The sequence below is a fragment of the Malaya genurostris genome, chromosome 2 (assembly GCF_030247185.1).
Source record: "Malaya genurostris strain Urasoe2022 chromosome 2, Malgen_1.1, whole genome shotgun sequence".
NCBI classification, from domain to species: domain Eukaryota; kingdom Metazoa; phylum Arthropoda; class Insecta; order Diptera; family Culicidae; genus Malaya; species Malaya genurostris.
Genome location: NC_080571.1, coordinates 50,947,721 through 50,969,173, shown reverse-complemented (window position 1 = coordinate 50,969,173; position 21,453 = coordinate 50,947,721). Strand labels below are relative to the sequence as shown.

At 37.0% G+C, this 21,453-nt stretch overlaps 1 protein-coding gene across 2 annotated transcripts in view; it reads right to left on the bottom strand.

Annotated features, from left to right (window-relative positions):
- LOC131433047 (A disintegrin and metalloproteinase with thrombospondin motifs 7) overlaps positions 1 to 21,453 on the bottom strand; it is a 103,476-nt gene that overhangs the window by 46,219 nt on the left and 35,804 nt on the right. For both annotated transcript variants that reach the window (XM_058599778.1, XM_058599779.1), the window contains exons 4-8: positions 14,926 to 15,066; positions 14,732 to 14,866; positions 14,282 to 14,619; positions 14,104 to 14,205; positions 13,921 to 14,034 (exon numbers count right to left, since the gene is read on the bottom strand). In XM_058599778.1, coding sequence (XP_058455761.1) covers positions 13,921 to 14,034; positions 14,104 to 14,205; positions 14,282 to 14,619; positions 14,732 to 14,866; positions 14,926 to 15,066 — 830 coding nt within the window. The remainder of the gene's footprint in view (positions 1 to 13,920; positions 14,035 to 14,103; positions 14,206 to 14,281; positions 14,620 to 14,731; positions 14,867 to 14,925; positions 15,067 to 21,453) is intronic.

Genomic DNA, 21,453 nt, shown 5'->3' with positions numbered 1-21,453 from the left:
TGATCGAACATTTTCAAACCTTAACCGCTGGGCCGCACCCCTCACCCATGTCCGATATAGCTCAAATTTTGCATTAGGATTTTTTTCGAGGTGCTTAAATTTTTGAGCACTAGCGCTTTACGAAATTAGAGGTGATCCCAAAAGATTGGCACCCTTATATACATTAGAGCGGTAAAAACAACGTGTTTTGTCAGTTACGTCACTTTTACCAATACATCTCCGGAACCAAAAGTCACGGTCATTTGATCTTCGAACTTGATCAATGGCCCGACATTAGCTTTCAAAGAAGTCTAAGTTTGTTGAAATCGGTTAAGCCATCGCTGAGAAAATTGAGCGGTAAAAATATCTTCGAATAGAGCACACACACATACACACAGACATTTTCCGATCTCGTCGAATTGAGTCGAATGGTATATAATACTATGGCTCTCCGAGGCTCCGTTCGAAAGTCGCTTTTTCCAGCAATTCTAATACCTTTCTATAGAGAAAAGCAAAAAATAAAACTTCCCTTAACTAATTTTTCAAAATAGGTTTTTTTCACATCTTAATTCAAAGCCCACAATTTGAAACAAACTAAAAAATGATGATGCTACAGCTAAAAAAAAGTGTAAAACAAATGTTTTGCCATTCTTGAAACGTGTGTCGAGTTTCGATCTAATTGAAAAAAGTCGATTCTGATTTAGCCACTTTTTATGCATTAATTTCTGGAATTACTCAGCAGTTAAGTGGATTGATAATCTTTTCGAATTCTCGAATCACTTCTCCGTGGTAGTGACACCTTGCCAAATCATGCCAAAACTTATAATTATATATCTGATTATTCTGGTCCAGATTTGTACAGACAAAACTTTACTGATTCATTGTGAGCTTTGTTGTATCTAAATATGTTGGTGTCAGAGTGAAAGCGTCACCGAAGCGTATGGACGCGCGTGTGAGCTAGATACATTTAAGCAAAGCAATCCTGTTAGAGTGATTTTCCTCCGTTTTCCGATAGGTGGCTGTACCGACTGAGGCTAGTCAGAATACATAAATGATAATGCCTTTAAAGTGAGTGTGTACAGTGCTTAACGAATTGTCATCGCCGTTTCAGTGACAGTTGTTCTTGTTTTCGTATTATTCACGCTCGAAAATGTCTGTTTATGTGCCCAATTCTCGCCATTTCCGGGAAGTTTTACTTTTCTGTTACAATTCGAAAAAAATGCATCTGAAGCGCATCGAATGCTCTCCGAAATTTACGGTGATGCTGCTCTGAATAAAAGAACATGTCGGGAGTGGCTTCAACGTATTGAAAATGAGATTTCGATGTCGAAGACAAACATGGTGGTGGAAGAGATAAAACCTTCAAAGATGAACAACTAGAAGCATTGCTTGATGAAGATTCGTGCCAAACCCAAGAAGAGCTTGCCGAATCGTTGAGAGTGATTCAGCAAGCCATTTCAAAACGTCTCAAGGCCCTGGGCATGATTCAGAAAGAAGGAAACTGGGTGCCGTACGAATTGAAACCGAGGGACATCGAGAGCCGCCTATTTGTATGTGAGCAACTGCTTCAAAGACAAAATCGTAAGGGGTTTTTACATCGAATCGTAACCGGTGATGAAAAGTGGGTTCGATACGATAATCCTAAACGCAGAAAATCATAGGGAAAGCCCGGGCATGCTACTTCGGCGAAGGCAAAACCGAATATTCACGGCGCCGAGGATATAATTTGTATTTGGTGGGATCAACTTGGTGTTATTTACTACGAGCTCTTAAAACCGGGTGAAACCATCACAGGAGATCGCTACCGAATGCAACAGATGCGCCTTAGTCGCGCGCTAAAAGAAAAGCGACCACAATATTACGAGCGACATGACAAAGTCATCCTCCAACACGACAATGCTCGGCCTCACGTCACAAAAGTGGTCAAAAAGTACCTGGAAACGCTGAAATGGGAAGTCTTGCAACACCCGCCGTATGCCCCTTCTGACTTCCACCTATTCCGTTTGATGGCACACGGCCGGCAGATCAGCATTTTCAATCCTTCGATGGATTGCGTCAAAAGAGGACTCCTTTTATCGAGCCGGGATCCAAAAATTGCCGGAAAGATGGCAGAAGGTTGTCGCTAGCGACGGACAATACTTTGAATAATACATCTGTAAGCACTTTTTCGCAATAAAGCTTTTAATTTTGAAAAAAAAAACGGCGGAAGTAAAGTTGTACACCTGATATGATAATAAAAGTAACGTAACCGACTGAACGCAATTTTTCTGCAACGTTAAAGCTGAAGCACATTTTTGTGAAGAACCCGGATCAATTTGAATGAACTTGTGGCAGAAATCAGTATCAGTAATTATTTTAACGAACAAAATATGTTTTAATAAAACTGTTTGAATGGTAAGATTTGAACAACTTTTGGCGAAGTTTTGACCTAGATGTGAATATTTTTTGTGCGAATTATTTCATGGCACTGGAAATACAACTGTTGAACAATTCCGGAAATGAGTAGACGAAAAAATGACAAAACATAATCGACCTTCTCCGATTTCGATGAAACTTTGCACATGGCTTCAGTATGGCAAACCATAAATTTTGAACCGATTGAGAGGTCAATCCAACTCACGACTAATTTTGAAAAAGGGCGTATGTGTTTTTGCATTGCACAAAAATTGCCTTTTCAAATCATTGTAACTCGTAAACCGTTAATTGTACAAAAATGGTGTTCAGGAAGAAGTTGTAGGGAATCGATTGGGCACACTAAAAAATATACACTGAAAATAATTTTTGATTTTTTTCTCAATAATTTCAAAATGAACCAAAAAAATTAAATTAAAAAAAAATCAGGGTTTCGATTTTTTTTGATAATTTTTATTTTAAAGCTGTTATTAAAACCTACAGATCCGTGCCTTTAGAAAAATGACGAAGTTACAGCTGAAACAATTTACAGATATATTCGAAATTTCAAGTTCTCGTTGAAAGATAATCATTTAAACAGTAGAATATTATTCTACAGATTTAAGGCAATAAATTTGTTCATGATATCCTTTCTTCTAAAAGTAGCTGTTCTTGAAATACTTGGATATTTAATTATAACACCATTTTTTATATTTCCATTAATTGTTTATTTGCTTGCTATATCTACAATTATTACATGTACATGAATAATTTTTAATTATATTTAATGTTTTAAGTTTTTGAAAATTGTATGGGTACTACGTGCATCGTTATTCGAATACAGTCTTGTGACGATTGTGGTTTCTGCAATCGGAATGAAAGAATGGTATTTCTGTGTGCCTGGTATCATTTTGGTTCCTTATAAACACTACCCCACTCGGTCGCACTCCGTTCATATTCTTCTTGTGACACGTAACAAAAAGACATGGTCGTGAATGCATCTCGACGTGATCACTCTGCCCATTCATATAATTGTTTTGCAGTTGTGATTGGGTATTCATGTAGTTTAGCCAAGCTTTCACGTCGTGCCATTCGCTTTAATTTACCATGAGAAGTTGCAAAAAAATGCCACTCAGCATCAATGTTATGCATTGATTTAAATTTACTGAGACTTGTAATTTTTTTCTGTTTTTGTGCTGCGAGGCAGCTCCGTCAGACATAAATAAAACCTTGAATATAATTAAGAATTATTCGTGTACATGTAATAATTGTAGATATAGTAAACAAATAAACAATTCATGGAAATATAAAAAATGGTTTTATAATTGAATATCCAAGTATCTCAAGAACAGCTACTTTTATAAGAAAAGATATCATGAACAAATTTATTGCCTTAAATCTGTAGAATAATATTCTACTGTTTAAATGATTATCTTTCAACGAGAACATGAAATTTTACTTTGGGTTGGCGGTTCAATGCATAGGGCACTGGTTTTACAAACCAGTTGAGGCTTGCAATTTCGAATATATATCTGTAAATTGTTTTAGCTGTAACTTCTTCATTTTGCAAAAGGCAAGGATGGGAGGGCCATCAATCTATAGGTTTTTATAAGAGATTAAAATAAAATTTATCAAACAAAAAAATTAAAATCATGGTTTTATTTATTGAACTTTTTCGGATTATTTTGTAATTATTGAGAAAAAAATCAAAAATTTTTTTCAGTGTATATTTCTTTTAGAGTGCCCAATCGATTCCCTACAACTTCTTCCTGAACGTCATTTTTGTACAATTAACGGTTTCCGAGTTACAACGATTTGGAAAAGGCAATTTTCGTGATATGCAAAAATACATACGCCCTTTTTAAAAATCCGTCGGTTCAAAACTTATGGTTTGCCATACTGAAGCCATGTGCAAAGTTTCATCCATTTCGGAGAAGGTCGAGTCCGATGATCTGCTAAGCATTTCTGGAATTGCTCTGTTATCGAATTAAGGCATATTTTGGATCATTTTTTTCGCTCGGCTCGATGAGCGAAATAGAAAACTGTCTGTAAAGTATATCTGTTGCATTCATAGAAATTTCAGCCTTTAGCCACCATGCGGAAATGGAAAATCGAACCCAGGTAGACTGCATGCAAAACAATCACGGCATGGTCGCTGAACGTTAAGCGAAGCGCTGCGACATGATTCTAAGTCGAACATAAATCTGGCTCACGATAGCAGTGATGGCATTTTCATGTCTTCGGGTGGCAGGTCAGGTGAGATGATGAAGCCATCGGCGTACGGGATCGCGGGACAGTAATAAAGTCACCTCCGTACGCGCTCCGGAAAGTTACCGCAAACCGCCACCGTAAAGCGTAAAGCAACAATTATAATGTTATGCTAACGAGATGTAAAGTGCGCTAAACAAGCGTGACAAAAGCACATTCGTCGACTCCCTTCTTCGCTCCCGCGTTCCTTCCGACCGTTCCTTCCAGTCAACCGACCGACTGTCCGTCCGTCCGTCCGTTCCTCCGTAGAGACATCGATATGACATGTTTTTGGTCCGTCACACATCAGCTTTAGTCGAGCACCGCGAATTCCAGTCAGGTGCAGGGTGCGATTAATTATTTTGCAATTATTTAGATGAGGGCTAATTTTTCATTTAATGTCATACATACATTCATGGGGTAGTTTTCTGTGCGATAAGATTTGTCTTAATAGTGCCGTGTGACATGCGTTAGGAAAAAAGTTAATAAAATGCAAGCAGATAGGATGTTTGTTCTTAGAAATAAATTTACATCGAGCGACATATATGACAGAAGTTAGTTGAAAATGTGCAATGTGAAAGTTGCAACTAGGTTATTTGCTTCGTAATTAAAAAGTACTCTATACCATTTACACACGGAAGAATGAAAACTGATTGAATTGAGATTTGTGTTATTACTGGAACGACTGTTGTCATTATACCGGAGAGCTGATTGTAAATAATTGCAAAAGTGTCCGTGTTCTTTTTTCTTTATCTTATCAGCACCATTTGTCACAATGACACCTAGTCTCCGTGACAGTTGGCATCATCAGCGGTCGACAAAGAACTGTCAGACGGTAGATACATACATTATTCCCGTTCTCCGGTGACAACTCTATTAGTCCGTAGTTGTCCCGTAATAGCAATAAACTTATTTATTTTACACAGCTACCACATCCAGTGTACAGTGTTTCTATCGCCCGTGGATTAGACGGGAAATTAATAGACCATCTCGGGGTGTCGAATTGCAAGCAGTAAGTTCGCCGTAACTGCGATCAATATTATAAATAAAAATTCGAGCAGTTCTCGAAGCAGTGGTAGGGCGCAGGGAAGAGGGCCCCAATCGGCGACACCATCGGGGTTTGGTGCAATAAATTATTCAAAGTGTCGATACAATTAGTGGCAATAAATCTTGCCGCACTCTGAATCGACGTTGGTCACCGGACCCACGGATCGCGCGACGTGCGTTTTACATGTAAGCTCAGAAGGCTAACGTAGCAAACAACCGATATGCAGCGGCTCTGTGATCTCGGCCGGTATTAAATGATCGAGAGCACTATTGAAAGCTCTTTTCGAGAAGGTAGACTCGCGATATCTTTGAATAATTCATTATGGAAGCAATCAATCACCCGACGGGGTCCGAGCTCGCAAAAGGGGGCGCACGGTGAACGGGATCGGGAAATTAAACTCTCCTAATCCTCCGATGTCGAATGGCGGCGGTTGCGATTTCTATATGCGGCTGGTAGCTTACCGAATCTCCGGTGTTCGATATGTTTTTTTTTATCTGTAAAATGGAATTTCTGATCACTGGGAAAGGTTGTTCTTTTTTGTTTGGAATAAAAGAATCACAATATTGTGATATGAAACATCTCATCTATTGACCGAGTTGACGATTCTGGTTAATCGAAAGCTTCGAACGGTCCAATAGTTGACAGTAGCGATCCGAATTGCGTGTTTGGTATTGTGAAAGCAACTTATAATAAATGATTCTTTTTTCCAATTAAAATAAATGATTCCTGGGCTGGAAGTTTTGCCTACGTATGTGCGATGTTTTCAAACAATGCTGTCGTATGGGAGCTAATGACAAATGTATATTCAAGCTTAGTTTATATTCGCCAATATAAAGAAAAGTTTGACTGACGCCTATCAATTGCTCAAACGATATCAAGCTGGAAGTCCGTCTAGTGAGAACGCGAGAAAACGATTCTCGTTCACAGTTTTTCCGCATTTTAGTATAACATTGAAATCGTTGAGGTAGAGTCAAAATAAGAATGGTCCTAGGTGACTGCCTTGAGGGACTCCAGAGTTGACCGCGAGAGGCATTGTAGTGCATTAAGACTCTTCCCGAAATCATGATTTTATCGTGGGAAACGAATTTCATTCAAAATTTTATCCATAACGTTCCATTTCGTTTGGGCACAATCCACGCATCGATGTCATTTTCAACTTGTCGTATGAACTAAGTCGTTGCCATTCAAGGTAAACCCAATATTGGGAAACCGGGCAAAACCGAACACTTTTTGGAAATTAAAAAAAAAACACCTGGTGCCAGTTTGCGGAGTTTCCAAGAAAACTTGTTGACTATTAGCTACTAAGCATCAAAGCAATTGCATAGGTGTATCTACCAGGCAAATGTATATGGTATTTTCTGTATATTATGTGAAAACGATAAAAATATCTAATGCTGCTACGCCACATCGTTTTGGTTCATGTGCTATCCGACCTCGCTACTGCTCGTTCGGACCTAACTATAGCAAAGAAACCTAAGTTTGACTAGACCGGGCAAACGAGGCGGTTACAGGTTTCTATGCAAGAGGCCGCCGCTTCCGACGGCGGGTCGGCGGCCGACTCAGCTGGCGTCGGCTCGGCGGCTTTGTGCCATCGAGCCATCTTGGCTTCGGTTATGTGGCTTCGCCACATCAGTTATACAGGCGACATAACATACAGGAGACATGACCATTTCGGCAAAATGACCCTTTCGGCGAAATGACTCTTTCGGCGAAATGGCCCTTTCGGCGAAATGACTCTCGGCGAAACGACTTTCGGCGAAATGGCATTCGGCGAAACGACTTTCGGCGAAATGGTTTTCTGCGAAATGACCCGCTCCCGTTATGGATTACTTAATAAATTAATGGGAAGGCAAAAAGCAGATATTGAAAAACAACATCTACTTAAAATGTTTACTTGGTTCTCAGAATTAATTAATAAATAATTATCTAATAATTGTGTAAATTCCTATATATTTGAATTTGCTGTTATAGCTAGAACTGCATGCTAAGAGCAAGCGTAAACTGAAAAATTAATCCCACTAGAAAACTGGTACAATGAAATTATCCTGTTTAACCACTTTGTTTAAAATGTAGAAATAAATACCTTAGTAACCAAGCACAGCGAAGCATGTTTGGGTTCCGTCTCGTAAATTAGACTTTCTTTTCAAGTGTTTTCATATGCAGGGTAGTTTAATTGGTAAAACAATTTCCCCGGTTAGGAGTTAGCTACGAGTTCGAGTCTCGTCTCTGCGACAACATTTTCGCAGTTCTCATTACATTATTGTATTCGCATGTCAGTTTTACCAATCTGTTTTCCCCGTTAGATACTGATCGTAATTAAACCTAGCTCAAGATGGCTCTACGTCTTAACAAAGACTAAAACACAAATCGCACTTTGTTTAGTTTGTTCCTCATAGATATAATAACACAGGCTATATTGATCAAACAAAATATTTTAAATAAGACAGGGTTTTGAACGATTCAATAAAACTGAAAACTTATTCTGCGGTTTATAACAAAACAATGTGCGAGGTTTCGGTGTGAAGTTTGATTTTTATTCACACATTTTGTTCGCGCAATTCATTTAAGTAAATTCTCAAATAAGAAATCATACTTGGAGCATACTTGATATAAAACAGTAACTTTTGATTACAGTATACAAAACAAATTTTAAAGTTACTTCCAGATTTTAATCAATGTCTGCTCATAATACTTCTCGCAATTATAAACCTTTTGTTTGCGTCCATTGCCGAATGAAGATTCTTAATGTTTAGTGGTGGTTCATTGATTTTGAAATCCAATAGCGATGAAACTTATGTTTGGCATTAAAAATGTCTTACTCTTCAGTATACGAGGCTAGGTGAGTTTAAAAAATTTAAAACTAACCGCGTATCCTTTTTCTATCATAACTTTGAACGCTTATTACTCAGTCATTTGTTGATGGATTTATATAATTTAACAACCAATCGATTCGGAAACATTTAACTTAAACATGTAGGGTAACGTCGTTTCAGAATTCCAGTAACATATTATTGAAAAATTGGTTTCAATCGACTTTCACGAGCCAATCACAGCATGCCATCATGATGTCATCCGTTTGATTTCTCTCGTACAGCTGACGGTTTCGATCGTTGCTTACTCCTCGAATTTCATTTAGCAGCAATTCTGCTTTGATCGGTATAGTGAGGATTTACGTCATGCAAGGAAAAGTATCGCTCTTTTCTACATCGTATGAACCTTCGCACAAAAGGGAATCTATGAATGTATTGGCAGCCAGCCGCCAACGAAGCAGATACCTTGTCTAGTGAGTGGAACGAAACTGAAAATTACATCCATTCACTCACTGGATATTCGCTTTTGTATGTGTGCGGTGTGTTGATGCCGTTTTTACTTCAGTATATTGAATATCAATTAGCTGTTGATTTTGATTCTTCGATAACCAGCGATAGATTTTTCGTACCTAATTTAAAGCGATTGTATCTTGGTGATTAGTTAATGGATTTGCCAAATTTAACTTGATTCAAAAGCATTGTACGCTTTAAAATGGATTGGTTTGTTGTGTGCATACTCGATTCCACATTTACAAGCGAAATGGTGACTTGAAAATGGATTCAGTGCAAAGTGCAGGTACTTTTTCTTTCATTAAACATGGTTAATCACACGTTTCACATTTTTCACATTTAAACGGACTTCAACCAACGAAATTTAGATTTTAACATAGACATAGAAAACGAATCTAGCTTACCTTGAATTGTCGGTGAGAATGAAACCCTACACACGGAGAACACTTCGATCATAAAATTGCGATATCGCAATTTTTGATTTTTGTGATAGTTGATTTAACTAATTTCTTTTTGATTCAACCAATATGGTTTTTGATTTGCATATATTCAAGTAGTTGAAAAATATGTTGTTTTGAATGCTGTCAAATGCCGGAGACAGTTGAAAGCAAAACAATAATAGCAATGCAAAATCAACAACTTTTTTAGTTGAAATCTGTTCGCGTCGCTTCAAAATGTCAATGAAAACAACATCGATGATTAAAGCGTTTGGTGAAATTGTGTCCATTAGACATTTATGATTCCATAACAAGTGTTTATCTAACAGCGGTGTTGTGATAAAGCTAGCCTTGTTTAATATGAAAAAGATTTGGTGACAAATTAGAAAATGTTAATGAATGATCATCTCATAATCTTTCAGGTATTCGCAAAAAATTTTTGCTTCAAATTCGATCATTGATTTACTTCCAGCAGACTGTTTTACTTCCAGCTGTTTGATACCGATGATGATGTTCATGCATTAGCAATAAAACGCTTTTTGACATAAATTTAATTTATACAAGTAACAGGAGCGAAGGGTTTCAAACACACAGAACGCGCTGCGATTGAATGGCGCGTTTGAATTGCCGCCGCAAAATTCCAATTCCCAGCGGTTGATGCACCATAGCTCATATAAATTGACTAAAATTATCAGTGCATAACTTTAGTTCAACCGTTTGAAAGCATCATCTTTCAATACTCATTTTAGGTAAAGTTAATTTAATCTCGCTAATTTATTCGCCCCTCCGGGCACTTTTGCTGATTAAAAACGTTTTTCTACATCAATCGTTTCCTATCAAATCAGAAGTATTTTTTTAGAATTTAGATCTTTACTGATCTCGACTTGACATGATCATGATCATACAAAAATCAAAATCACTTAGAAATCAGATCAGTTCTGATTTCGTAATGATAATTCATTCCTTGTTTAAGATCACTTGAAATCAGCAGTGATCGGTGGTTTTCCCAGCCCTAATGATATTACATGTCAATTTAAAATACTGTTTATATTTTAACAACGATATTTATTTGATGAATCTCAAAATACCGAACTTATTTCAAATAGATCATGACGTGTATCAGTAAGCATACTTTGATTATTTAGGCAAACCAATAACATTGTTCGAGTTGATTCAACTATTTGCGATGTCTAAAACAAATAAAACCGATTTATTTTTTAACTAACAGAATCTTGTTTCAATAACAACACCAGTTATTCCAACTAAAATATTTGTTGAAATTGAAAGGTATGTGTTCTCACTAATTGACTGCATTTTTTTTTCAAACAGTTAAATTAGTTGTTTCAACCATCGTTTCTGCTAATCGAAAAACAAAAATGACAGTTTAGTTAAAACAACAATCGATTAGTTGTATCAAATTTTAACCAATCGAATTCAGAAAATCAACTAATATTCTGGTTGAAATGGGATCGCGGGTGGTTCCGTGCTGTTCTTATTTGACAAAATTTTGCTTTTTTGTCTACATGAAATAAGTTCTGTCAAAAAATAGACAAGGTTCATACGAAGATCTTCTATTCACAAACTGCACTGAAAACTTTTGCGTGATTGAATCATTGACACCATTGTGGAAAAATGAAGCATTCCACACAGCAATTGAATATTCGATTTTCATTCATACAACTTCTTTATTGAGTTGAAGTTGGAGTACGAGGAAGTGTTTGAATACAATAAAACAAAATTTATTCAGTATTGAAGGAAACATCGAACAAAAATTTAAAATATTATATTAAATACTAGCTGACCCGTCGAACTTCGTCTCGCCCAAAATTATTTGTTCAAATTTATGTTTGCGGACGCCAGAATAATCAAACGACTATGTGGTTAACTCTTCTTTCAATTATTCTACTGAGTACTTAACCTAAAATCAACGAAATGTGACACACATTCGCTTTGGTTAAAAAAATATCATCAAAAATAATATGAAAATTTGCAATACTACGCAAAAAGGAAGCGAATGCACAGATTCTCATTCTTTGAGTCAATGCATTGAATAAAGAACCCTCTCTAATGGTTTCAACATGATGAATATAAGGTGCTACGTTCACTCTTTCTGGTATGATTTATGCAATCCGTTATTTAAATAGATAAAAAGATCAGCATTTAGTGTTGAATTAGAATTCTGTATCGAAAAAATAAACAAAATGTTTAAGAGCTTTTTTTCTATAGTTGCTCGCTCATTCGGTACAGTTGGAAATATTTGCAATTCGTTAGTAACCCAAGTAACCAAAAGTTTGTAAAAAAGAAAAATGATTTGGCTTAAGTAGCATACAAATCTAATGAATACCATTTTAAACAGCCCGTTTTTAAGGAATTGTTCACACTTGAACGTTCACCCGACGCAACAGAACAAACTTTGAAGCAGCTTTTTGTTCAGCAGCAGGCAAAGTTCACTCAGAACTTTTTCGGTACGTTCAAGTTGCCAAAAAATGCCATGAGTTAAAGCAGTAAGAAAATTAATATTTTTCAGATACTATGGAACTTTTGGTAAGTTGGAGAGACTTCGCTTCAATTTTGTTTCGATATTGATCTTACCAAATTGACAGTATGTAAAATATAAAATGCCAGTCTCAACGCATTATGGTAATCAATCTCATCCCATGAGTCAATGCACTGAACATAGATCCTTATCTTATGGTTTCGACATAATGAATACAAGGTGCCACGTTTTCTGTTTCAGATGTGACTCTTGATTCCAATTATCGATAAAAATGATCACTAATCAGAACTTTGTATTGATAAACTTAATACAGGCCAGAAACAAATTTGTTTTGTACGCCCTTCGTAGACTAAAATGGACCAGATTTCCACTTCCGCCATATTGCTAGTTGCATGCTTATCAATATAGAAACACCTAAGGGCTGAGGCCAGTAGTTCGCGTATAAGTTTTGAATCAACCACTCTCTCGCATATGTGCAAAAAGGCTCTCGATGGGCCGAGTGGCCAAGAAAGTTCAGATATTTTCGGTTACAAGTGTCACAACATCAATCGATCGAATAGGATTGACCTATATAAGCATAAAATGTGTCTCCATTCAATGAAGCTACCGCTTGTTTGGCAGCCTTGCTGAGCCGATTTTATTTCTCGCTCATTTTTCGTTACGTTACCAGAATGCTGGAGCAGAAAAAATGGCGCGTGCATAGAAATCGACTTACCTTCACAAAAAAAACATTCACTTCATTTTTATCGCGGCAACATCTATGTTTTTATGCACTAATCGCATCTAAATTAAATTATCTAGACAATGTAAGGATAGATTTTTGATGAATGCCTTTGAAGGGGAGTTATTCAATGAACAAGTTGAAAGTTGTCGTTTTCAGCTATGTAATTTTTACTTCAGTAAAAAGACTTTTCCGACCGCTAAAAACAATCAATCGTTCTGAAATTTTCACAGAATAATCTAAACCAATTTTCTAAGAGATTGTCAGTTGGGTTTTTTGATACTCGTCACCGTTTCTGAGAAAATCAGATTTGAAGCGTGAAAATAGCCCTCAAAAACACCCTAAAACAAACTGGCCTCAGACGTTAAGGAACGTCGAGAGCTAGCAATACTTTACTTCATTGCCGACATATTTTAGCAACGTACTCAAGCCGCAACTTTACTGACACAAATTAATTTTTATGCGTTATCCGTTACTCAAGATTCGTAACATTTTTTTGTGAAAGTCTTGCAGAACAAATTATGCAGAAAATGGTTCAATTAACCGAATGAAGCATTGTTACAATCAAAACTGTGATAAAATTTAACTCAGTACGTCACAAAATTAGTTAAAATTACAGCTAAACCTCTGAAATAATACCTAGTATATAAGTAAACAGTGTCAATTATTATGTGTAGTCTATATTTGTTCGACGAATAAATAAATTAATAAATAAATATAAAGAGTTTATAGTTGTGTCAGTATTCTCTTCTTTGTCTCCGTATTCCCAAGCGGAATGACAAGTGATCAAATTATACCTAATCCAACATACTGAACAACAACTCTTTGAAGCAGCAGACGTCAGCAAATATTGATCGACAATTAAAACTATTTAATAATCAATAATTGTCTCATTCGGTAAGCAGCTCATTCGTGTAACCGGCTGTCGGACACACTGTGAAGCCTGGCTGTCGGACAACGTTTCGTCGTGGGCTATATTAGCTAATTATTCCGTCTGCTTCTAGGTGGCAACCTGATTTTCATTATTAATGTTTCCTTTTAGCACTCGCCGAGGTCTAAAGCAAAAACTACGGTCCAATGGGCGTCGCTTGGAAGTCGGTTTCTTGTTAAGAATGTGGTGTTAGTTTAGATAAGAGTGGAACAAACAAACCAACAAAAAAAAAAACTGCGAGGATCGCAGCATAGACAGATTGCTATAATCCGCTTCAGTTTTCAAAGTATAATGAAGGACAGACAGGAAGTATTTAGCTGTGATTATTTACTAACAGGTAGGTACTTACTTGTGACCCAGCTCATGGGAGATTGTGTGCGCCAGAGTGATACCGTTGTCTTCGTTGACGCTGCAAGATTTGTCGGGACGGCACATTCCGCCTACGTTGGCAACTCCCAGGGTGCTGGAAAAAAAGAAAAAGAAGCATTTTAATAACACCTTTCATTATAGTGTTTCTATTTGTCACACTTACGAACAACCATGAGTCGAGCAAATATTTTTTCTGGTAACCAAAATTGCCACATCGTGATGGTGAGGATCGTCCTCCGCCTTGGGATTGAGACTGCGTTGCCATCTGAGAAATAGAACGGAAAAAGACTTCAACGCTGCAGTATGGACAAACCTCCTGCTGCCATTTGCGGTGAACAAACCTGCAAAAGTTTTCCAGTGTATTGGCCGCCACGTGTGTCACGTTGAAATCGGCATGCGATTCCTCTTCCTCCAGGATAATTATCCGTACCACCGTTACCTGAATCGAGTTACCGATTGTGGGATCCTTGTACAGTGACGAGACCATATTCATAATCGTCAGCAGGTACTGCTGTAGGTCCACATCCTGATGAAACTGAACCATGGAATGATCGGCCACCACTAGGGCTTCCACGTGCCGTGGGGTACTGATGGATCGTTTGATGCGTCTCTTGTTTCCACCGGTGTTCGCACCAAGACTCGGATGATCTCGGCTTTTCCGACCGCCCTGTACGATCACCTGGAAACGAGATAGACGAAAGAGGCCTTTGGAAATTTTTTCACTTGCTCAACATAAATCAAATTGCCACCCATCCGAGGGTTACTTCGGGTCAGCACTTGGATAGTATTACCTTTCCCTGGTGTTGCCACTCGATTCGGGTTTCGGTAAGCCGCCGGGGTTCCTTGGTGCCACAGTTGCTCGCATGACGCTTTCGACGTTTCTTTTTCTTCTTTTTTCCGGGAACAGCATTCGAGGAATTCACTTTCTAGTAGTAGAAGAAGGATATCATTTAAAGAAAGCTTCTGCTGGCCCGTGCAAACTTACCTTGGAACGAACATCCCTAATGTCTTTCACGTCCGCTCGTTTGAAAATGACATGTGGATGACCCTCACCGTCCGCCGCCGGGTTGTGATTTTTGGACGGTTCGATCCAGTATTCGGTTTTGTTGGTCCGCAGAAAACCGGTCTGCAAAACATAAGATGAGACATCGTCATTGAAGGCTTTCTCGGGTGAGCATTGTTTGCTGATGTCAAAACACAGGCAGGTCTAATCAAAAGTTGTTTGCAAAACAAATTAGATACGACATGTGCGGGCACCGGAGCGTTTGTGATTGATGGAATTGTTTGCTTGGTGCACAAGGAAGAAGATTTCTTTCGCGTGGGAAACTAATTATTCGGATTCAGACTGAGATTGTGAATTCTAGGCAGTAAGCTAACTTTTGCGTAGCTCGAGGATGCTTTAGTTTTAAGCGTGTGCTAAACGTTCTGCTGGTGCAGTTGCGGTAAAAATAGTTGTTTTTATCCGACAAACGACAATATCGTCACGAAAAAATTCATCATTTCCAATGAAACGATAAAAAATAGCGATCGGGCGTCTATGAATGACATCTTTGACACATGATTCATCTCGACCAGTGATTCTCAAACTGGTCTCTACAGCCCACTAGTGGGCATTAGCTCCTCTTCAGTTGGTAGTAAAATCAACATTGTTAATAGATGGGCAATGAGTTCCAAATAGTAGGCTTCGATACTTAAAAAATCTTTCTGAGAAAGGCCCTCAGTAAAATGACAAATTTATATAGACATGTGAGTAATATATCATTGCGAAAAACAATTCCATTCTAATCTATCAGTTGCAAAAATGATGTGATTACTGCATCATTCAATTCTTGTGAGATTTGTGAGAAAGAAAATGAAAGTAAGAAGATGAAAATTTAAGTGCTGCTACGACCAAGAAATTGGTCAAACAAGAATGAGTGTAAATAATTTAAATGTTTCATTAGGAATTCATATCATGTCTATATTCCAAATTCAATTAATACAAAATACAGAAAAAATGTTCGGACTTCATACCCAGAATCCTGCTTCCCAGTTCAGAATTAAGGTTCAGATCTAAACATTTTTCAGACCCAGAAATTAGGCCTATGTATTTGTGTCAGGAGCTCAGGTCTAGATCCCAGGTCCAAAATGCAGGACTGAAATTCGGATCCCGATTTTCGCTCAAGAAGCCAGGCCCATGTTCTGAAATTAGGTCCAGAATTCAGGTGACGAGTTTCAGGTTCAAAAACTCTGTCAGGAGCTGATCCGGGGTCAGAATTCTGATCCAGAACCAAAGTCCAAGTTCAGGTTGAAAATTAAATTCCAGAATCCAGATGCAGAATTCTGGCTCAAGTAAAAAATCTCTGTTAATACTTTTGGTACAGAATCTGAGTCCAATTTCAGAATTCAGGTCCAGACTAAGAATTCCGGTTCAGAATCGAAGTCCCGATCTTAGGTTCAGAATTCAGATTCTGCACTCAGATCACAAATTCATGTTCAGCGGAAAGGTCAAGTTACTCAATTTAGGTCCAGGTTCTGAGTTCCAATTATAGTACTGAATTCTGGTTTGGAATTCAGATCTTGACTTAGAATCCATGCAAACTAAGTTCAAAGTTTAGTTTCGGAAACTCTGTCAGAAGTTCAGAAAACAGTATTCTGATGCAGAATCCAGGTCCAGAATCTAGGTTAAGGTCACTGTCAGGAGTTCAGATTCACAATCCAGATCCATGTTCCGAATATAAGTATTGAATTCTGCTTCAAGTTCAGAATCCATATTCAGATAAAAAATCTCATTCAAGAATTCAAGTTTAGATTAAGTATTCTGATCTAGAAACCTTGTTCGACAGTTCGATATTCTAATCCAGTGTTCAGGACCAGAATTCAGATCTAGATATCGCTTAGTTATTACTGGGTGAGAGGACATGGACATGGACAAGGGGAATGTAATAAATGCAGTCATGCGCATCTTTATCACCAAAACTTATTTTTTGTCGTAATTTCCCATGTGGAAAATCGACGCTTGAGAGTCACAAATAAACTGTTTGACCTCAAATAAACTGTTTGATTCAAAATTTTTCCGTTTTTGTCTCTCACACAAAAAGTAAAACCAGAACTAGATATGACTCGAAAAGTTACTTTTGAGCGAGCTCTTAAAACAATCATAGTGTTGTCCACATACGCCACAAGAAAACACGCCTAATACAGTACTGTTCTTCATCACCCACAAAAAACGGTCTGAAATTATGACTGATAAATCTGAAAACTGGCGTTCTAAGTTTTCAGAGACAGTTATAAATCCGTTCGCACCCTACTACTATCCGGGGAAATCGCTCTGCCAACTGAACTACTGTGGATATTATGATACACAACGCAGAAGACTTCCCGGTAGAAAAAAACTTGGTATTCGATCTGATTGTGCACGGTCGGTTAAGTTCACATTTTAGTTGATCCCCTGTGAGCTAATTTCGCACTCAAAAATTTCATTTCTCTACCAGTCGATCTCACTTTATTTCTCCGGTTGAGCAATGATTTTTGAACGATAGGATCTTGAATTAACAATTAATTTCTCCCCTTTGGGATTGGGATCAAATTATTTTTGTATCATTTCTATCTAATTTATATTTAAATCTCGAGTTGACTGCAAAAATGTTGATTGTCGAAGAATTTAAATTTTTTTTTGGTGGGCAGTAGAATGAATAATTTCAGCATCAATAATCATCTCATATACTGACGCGGTCTCTGGTCGATCCACTACTTTCTCTATTAAATCTTATTGTCTGTTAGTTGGCGTCTTCATAAAAGTTTTCTGTAATAAAACAGCGCTTCTTTTGATGTAACCGGTTATTAGGGTGATCTATTTTTGAATTGAAATCTTGAATCTAACTTAGTCCTCACTTGCCTCCCCGTGTGTCTATGGTGACATTTGGTCAATAGTACGGCGTCGACTGGATGCTATCGCCTTCTGCGTTAGTAGCAGAATGAAAGGGTGCAAATTGATTCGTATGTAATTACTCGAAATGCGAAAATTTTTAAAAATCCTTCAAATAGATTAATTTCGGTTTGACGTCCCATTACTGATGTGTAGTCAAACGGTTTAATGTGATCGCTTTGAAATAAAACTAATTTCACCTTATTCCACTATCAAATCTACAATACTTTGTCACTTATATCAGCAGATTGTAACAGACAAAAATACTAGTAGATTGGTATTTGCTACTTTCATCAGATCTAAGTCCCTAAAAGTGATTTTGAATTGACGTTAGTTCATGCATTTATTTCAACTTGATTATATAAAAACGTATTTAATCCACCTAGCAGTGAGATGATACCTATTTTTATCAATCCGCATGTGTTTTTTGCATGAATATTCTTCGGTGTTTAAGTTTTCATGACATTATTTTAATGACCCTCGTTTTAAGCGACAATTTGAGATTTTAATCACTCATTACTCTGTAATGTCGAAACTGCAAATCGGATCGAATTTGAATCTAGAAGTGTGATAATCGATTAAACATGCCATGATATGTAAGTTCCACTCTAGAGTTTACGGTAATTTAAGGTACTTCCAGAGCCGGTATTCAGGAACCAGCATAACCCAAACCGATTCGTATGGCCATATGACGAATAAATTACAACAGTTTTGAGTTCAACTTTGAAGCTTTTCGGGATTGTCATCTTCTATATCGGTTTGAATTTTAAAAATTCATCATCATGTAATTCGAGAACGGGAAGTCATAATTGGATAAAATAATTAATTTTTGTATATAAGTTTGTTTTAATTAAAATTTTTGTTTCTGAAATTTGATTAGGCTTTTTTTGAGAAAACGATTGAGCTTTGAGAAACGATTTTATACTGGAACCGGAATTCTAAAAGCGGTATGGCCGAAGTCAGATAAATTCACCTGAGTAGCTGTACACTTTACATTTGTTTCAAAACATTTGAAAATCAGTTAAGACATCTTTGAGAGATCATAGCACGAATTAAATTTTTAGGTGCCTTCTGATCGACAACTGAATACCACTAAAACTGAAAAAAGTTCATTTTTTTATCGACTATCCAAATCTGCTAACCCGATAAACCTGATTAAATTATGTGGAATAGACATTTTTATACAATCCCCGAAACCGGAAGTTGGATCTGACTGAAAAGCAAGATGTTTTATAGAACTTTGAAACTTTTCATTTGAATCTTAGATGATTCTTAGATTTCATTTGCATCTTAGATCGGTTCAGCCATCTTCAAGAAAAATGAGTTACACAATTTTGATTTCGTTTCACATATCATCCTGTAGTTCCGAAACCAGAGGTCGGAACCAAACATAATGCAGGAACTTTGTTTGGGAGCATACGACTTTTCGTATGAATCTGAATTTGTAGAAAAGAAATTTTCCGAGAAAATTAATTGAAGTTATTTGTCACACACGCATTTGCTGATCTCGACGAACTGATTCGAATGGTATATGGATGTTATGTTGTTCCAGCATTTATTGCTGTAAGTAGTTTAAAACTAAATAATTAAAAAAATTCTGCCATCATCTGGTTTATATATGTCATATTCGAACGATTATGTTGCCAAAAACGAGCCGTGCCAAAATCGGTCCGAGGCTAAATGTCATGAAAAAGAATGCTGTACACAATCCTTTTGGTTCTTAGAAACAATTGTATGTAACAGTATAAAAAATCGTGTTTTCCGTTGCTCCCAAGCATTTCTTTGTCATACAGCGTTCAAAACTCCTACTGCTGGAATAGGGGGAAAAGTCGCTTACAGAAAAATTTCGATATCTCCGTTAAAAATGGACGGATTTTAACAATCTATGGCTTGTTGGATAGGTATTACCGTGCGGAATCTAAGTCTGAAAACATATTCTGTTTTCAAGGTCAATTGTGACAGATACTGTCAAAAAACTGAAAATTTTGACATAAAACTTTGTATAACTCAAAAAGTAAACATCCGATCTCAAAACCATTCAATAGCGTTTTGGGTGACGGGGAGACCTTTCATTTGCGACTAGTTTGATGAAAATCGGTCCAGCCATCTCTGAGATCTCGACCTCTTAGTTGACAACACACATACGGACACACACACATACACACACACACACACACACACACAGACATTTGCTCAGTTCGTCGAGCTGAATCGATTGGTATATGTCATTCGGCCCTCCGGGCCTCGGAAAAATTTTCGAAAGTTTGAGCGAATTCTATACCTATTTTTTATATATATAAAAGTAGGTAAAACGTAAAATTCATTGCATTACCCATAAATTAGCATTTTTCATCTCATCCTTAAATAATGCGACGTTTAAAGCAAAATAAGTTTCATTAGTAAAAGTTACTGCTTGGGTATGAATAATTTTTCTATTCTTATTATTATTGTTTTAAATTATTCAGATGTGTGCAATATCATACCTTACCCCAAGGATGTAATTGGATGGTTCCGATGACTAAAGGTTTGGATACAATTGGTAAGTAGCAGGGATTGCATGCAAACTGGAGTAATATTAAACATTATACAGCCTATTGCATGGGATCGAAAGTTTTTCTGTAATATTTGAGTCCATTTGATGCAAACATTTCGTTTAGGCGGGGCTGGTTGATGGAACGGTGACCTGGGAATTCGATTTGCTCTCTATACGAAATGGGTCATTGGTATTCGAAACATCTTTTTTCTGTAAACCGCTGCCAGACAGTGGAGTGTAAAAATAGTTAAAAATAGTAAATCGAGGTAGTTCGTAAAAAAAGTTCACGTTATTTGGGATTTGGTTCGTAAAAAGTTTTGTGTGATGAATGCGGAAACCCCCAATCATATGACTATTTTCGGAACATATGTGAAGAGTAGGTGGAAGTCTCCATCTTGGATTTCGAAACGACCGTAAACATAATTTTCCGGTTCTTCTGAATCAAATCCGTTTCGAAAATATCCATTATGTAAGGGTTTTCAAGGAATATCACTAAACCGGAAGTCACGATATTGGATTTAGGAACGACCCTAAACATTGTTTTCCTGCACCTATTCATGAAATTGGTTCGGAAAATACCCATATGGTAAAGCCCAAGAGATGTTTCAAAACTTAATTCCATTTTTTTTCGGAAGATGACACCATAAGAAAAGATATCAAGCATACCGCGCTTGGCCTCCTATACTTCTATACTTAATCTCCTGATCACTTAAATTTTTTTTATTACACACTTTACAATTCATTTTTTTATTAACTATTCCCAGCAATAATTTATAATATATAAATTTACGATCTACGAAAAACATTCAATCTTCTTTATCTTTTAGACTTTAGTATTCCAGAACATGACCAACATTCATCATTATTAGGATAGTTAGCTTGAATAAACTGACATCTTTGCCCTTAAAAATGTTCCTCTAAGATGTCAATATTCAAATATAGAGGAATCTACAGAAAGTCAAATCAACAGTACCATCCACTTTGAAAAAATCTACATTCAAGATTCCAAAGAGTCAAAGAGTTCACAACAAACACAGTAAGCCACGAACAACACATTTGAAACCGATTTCTCC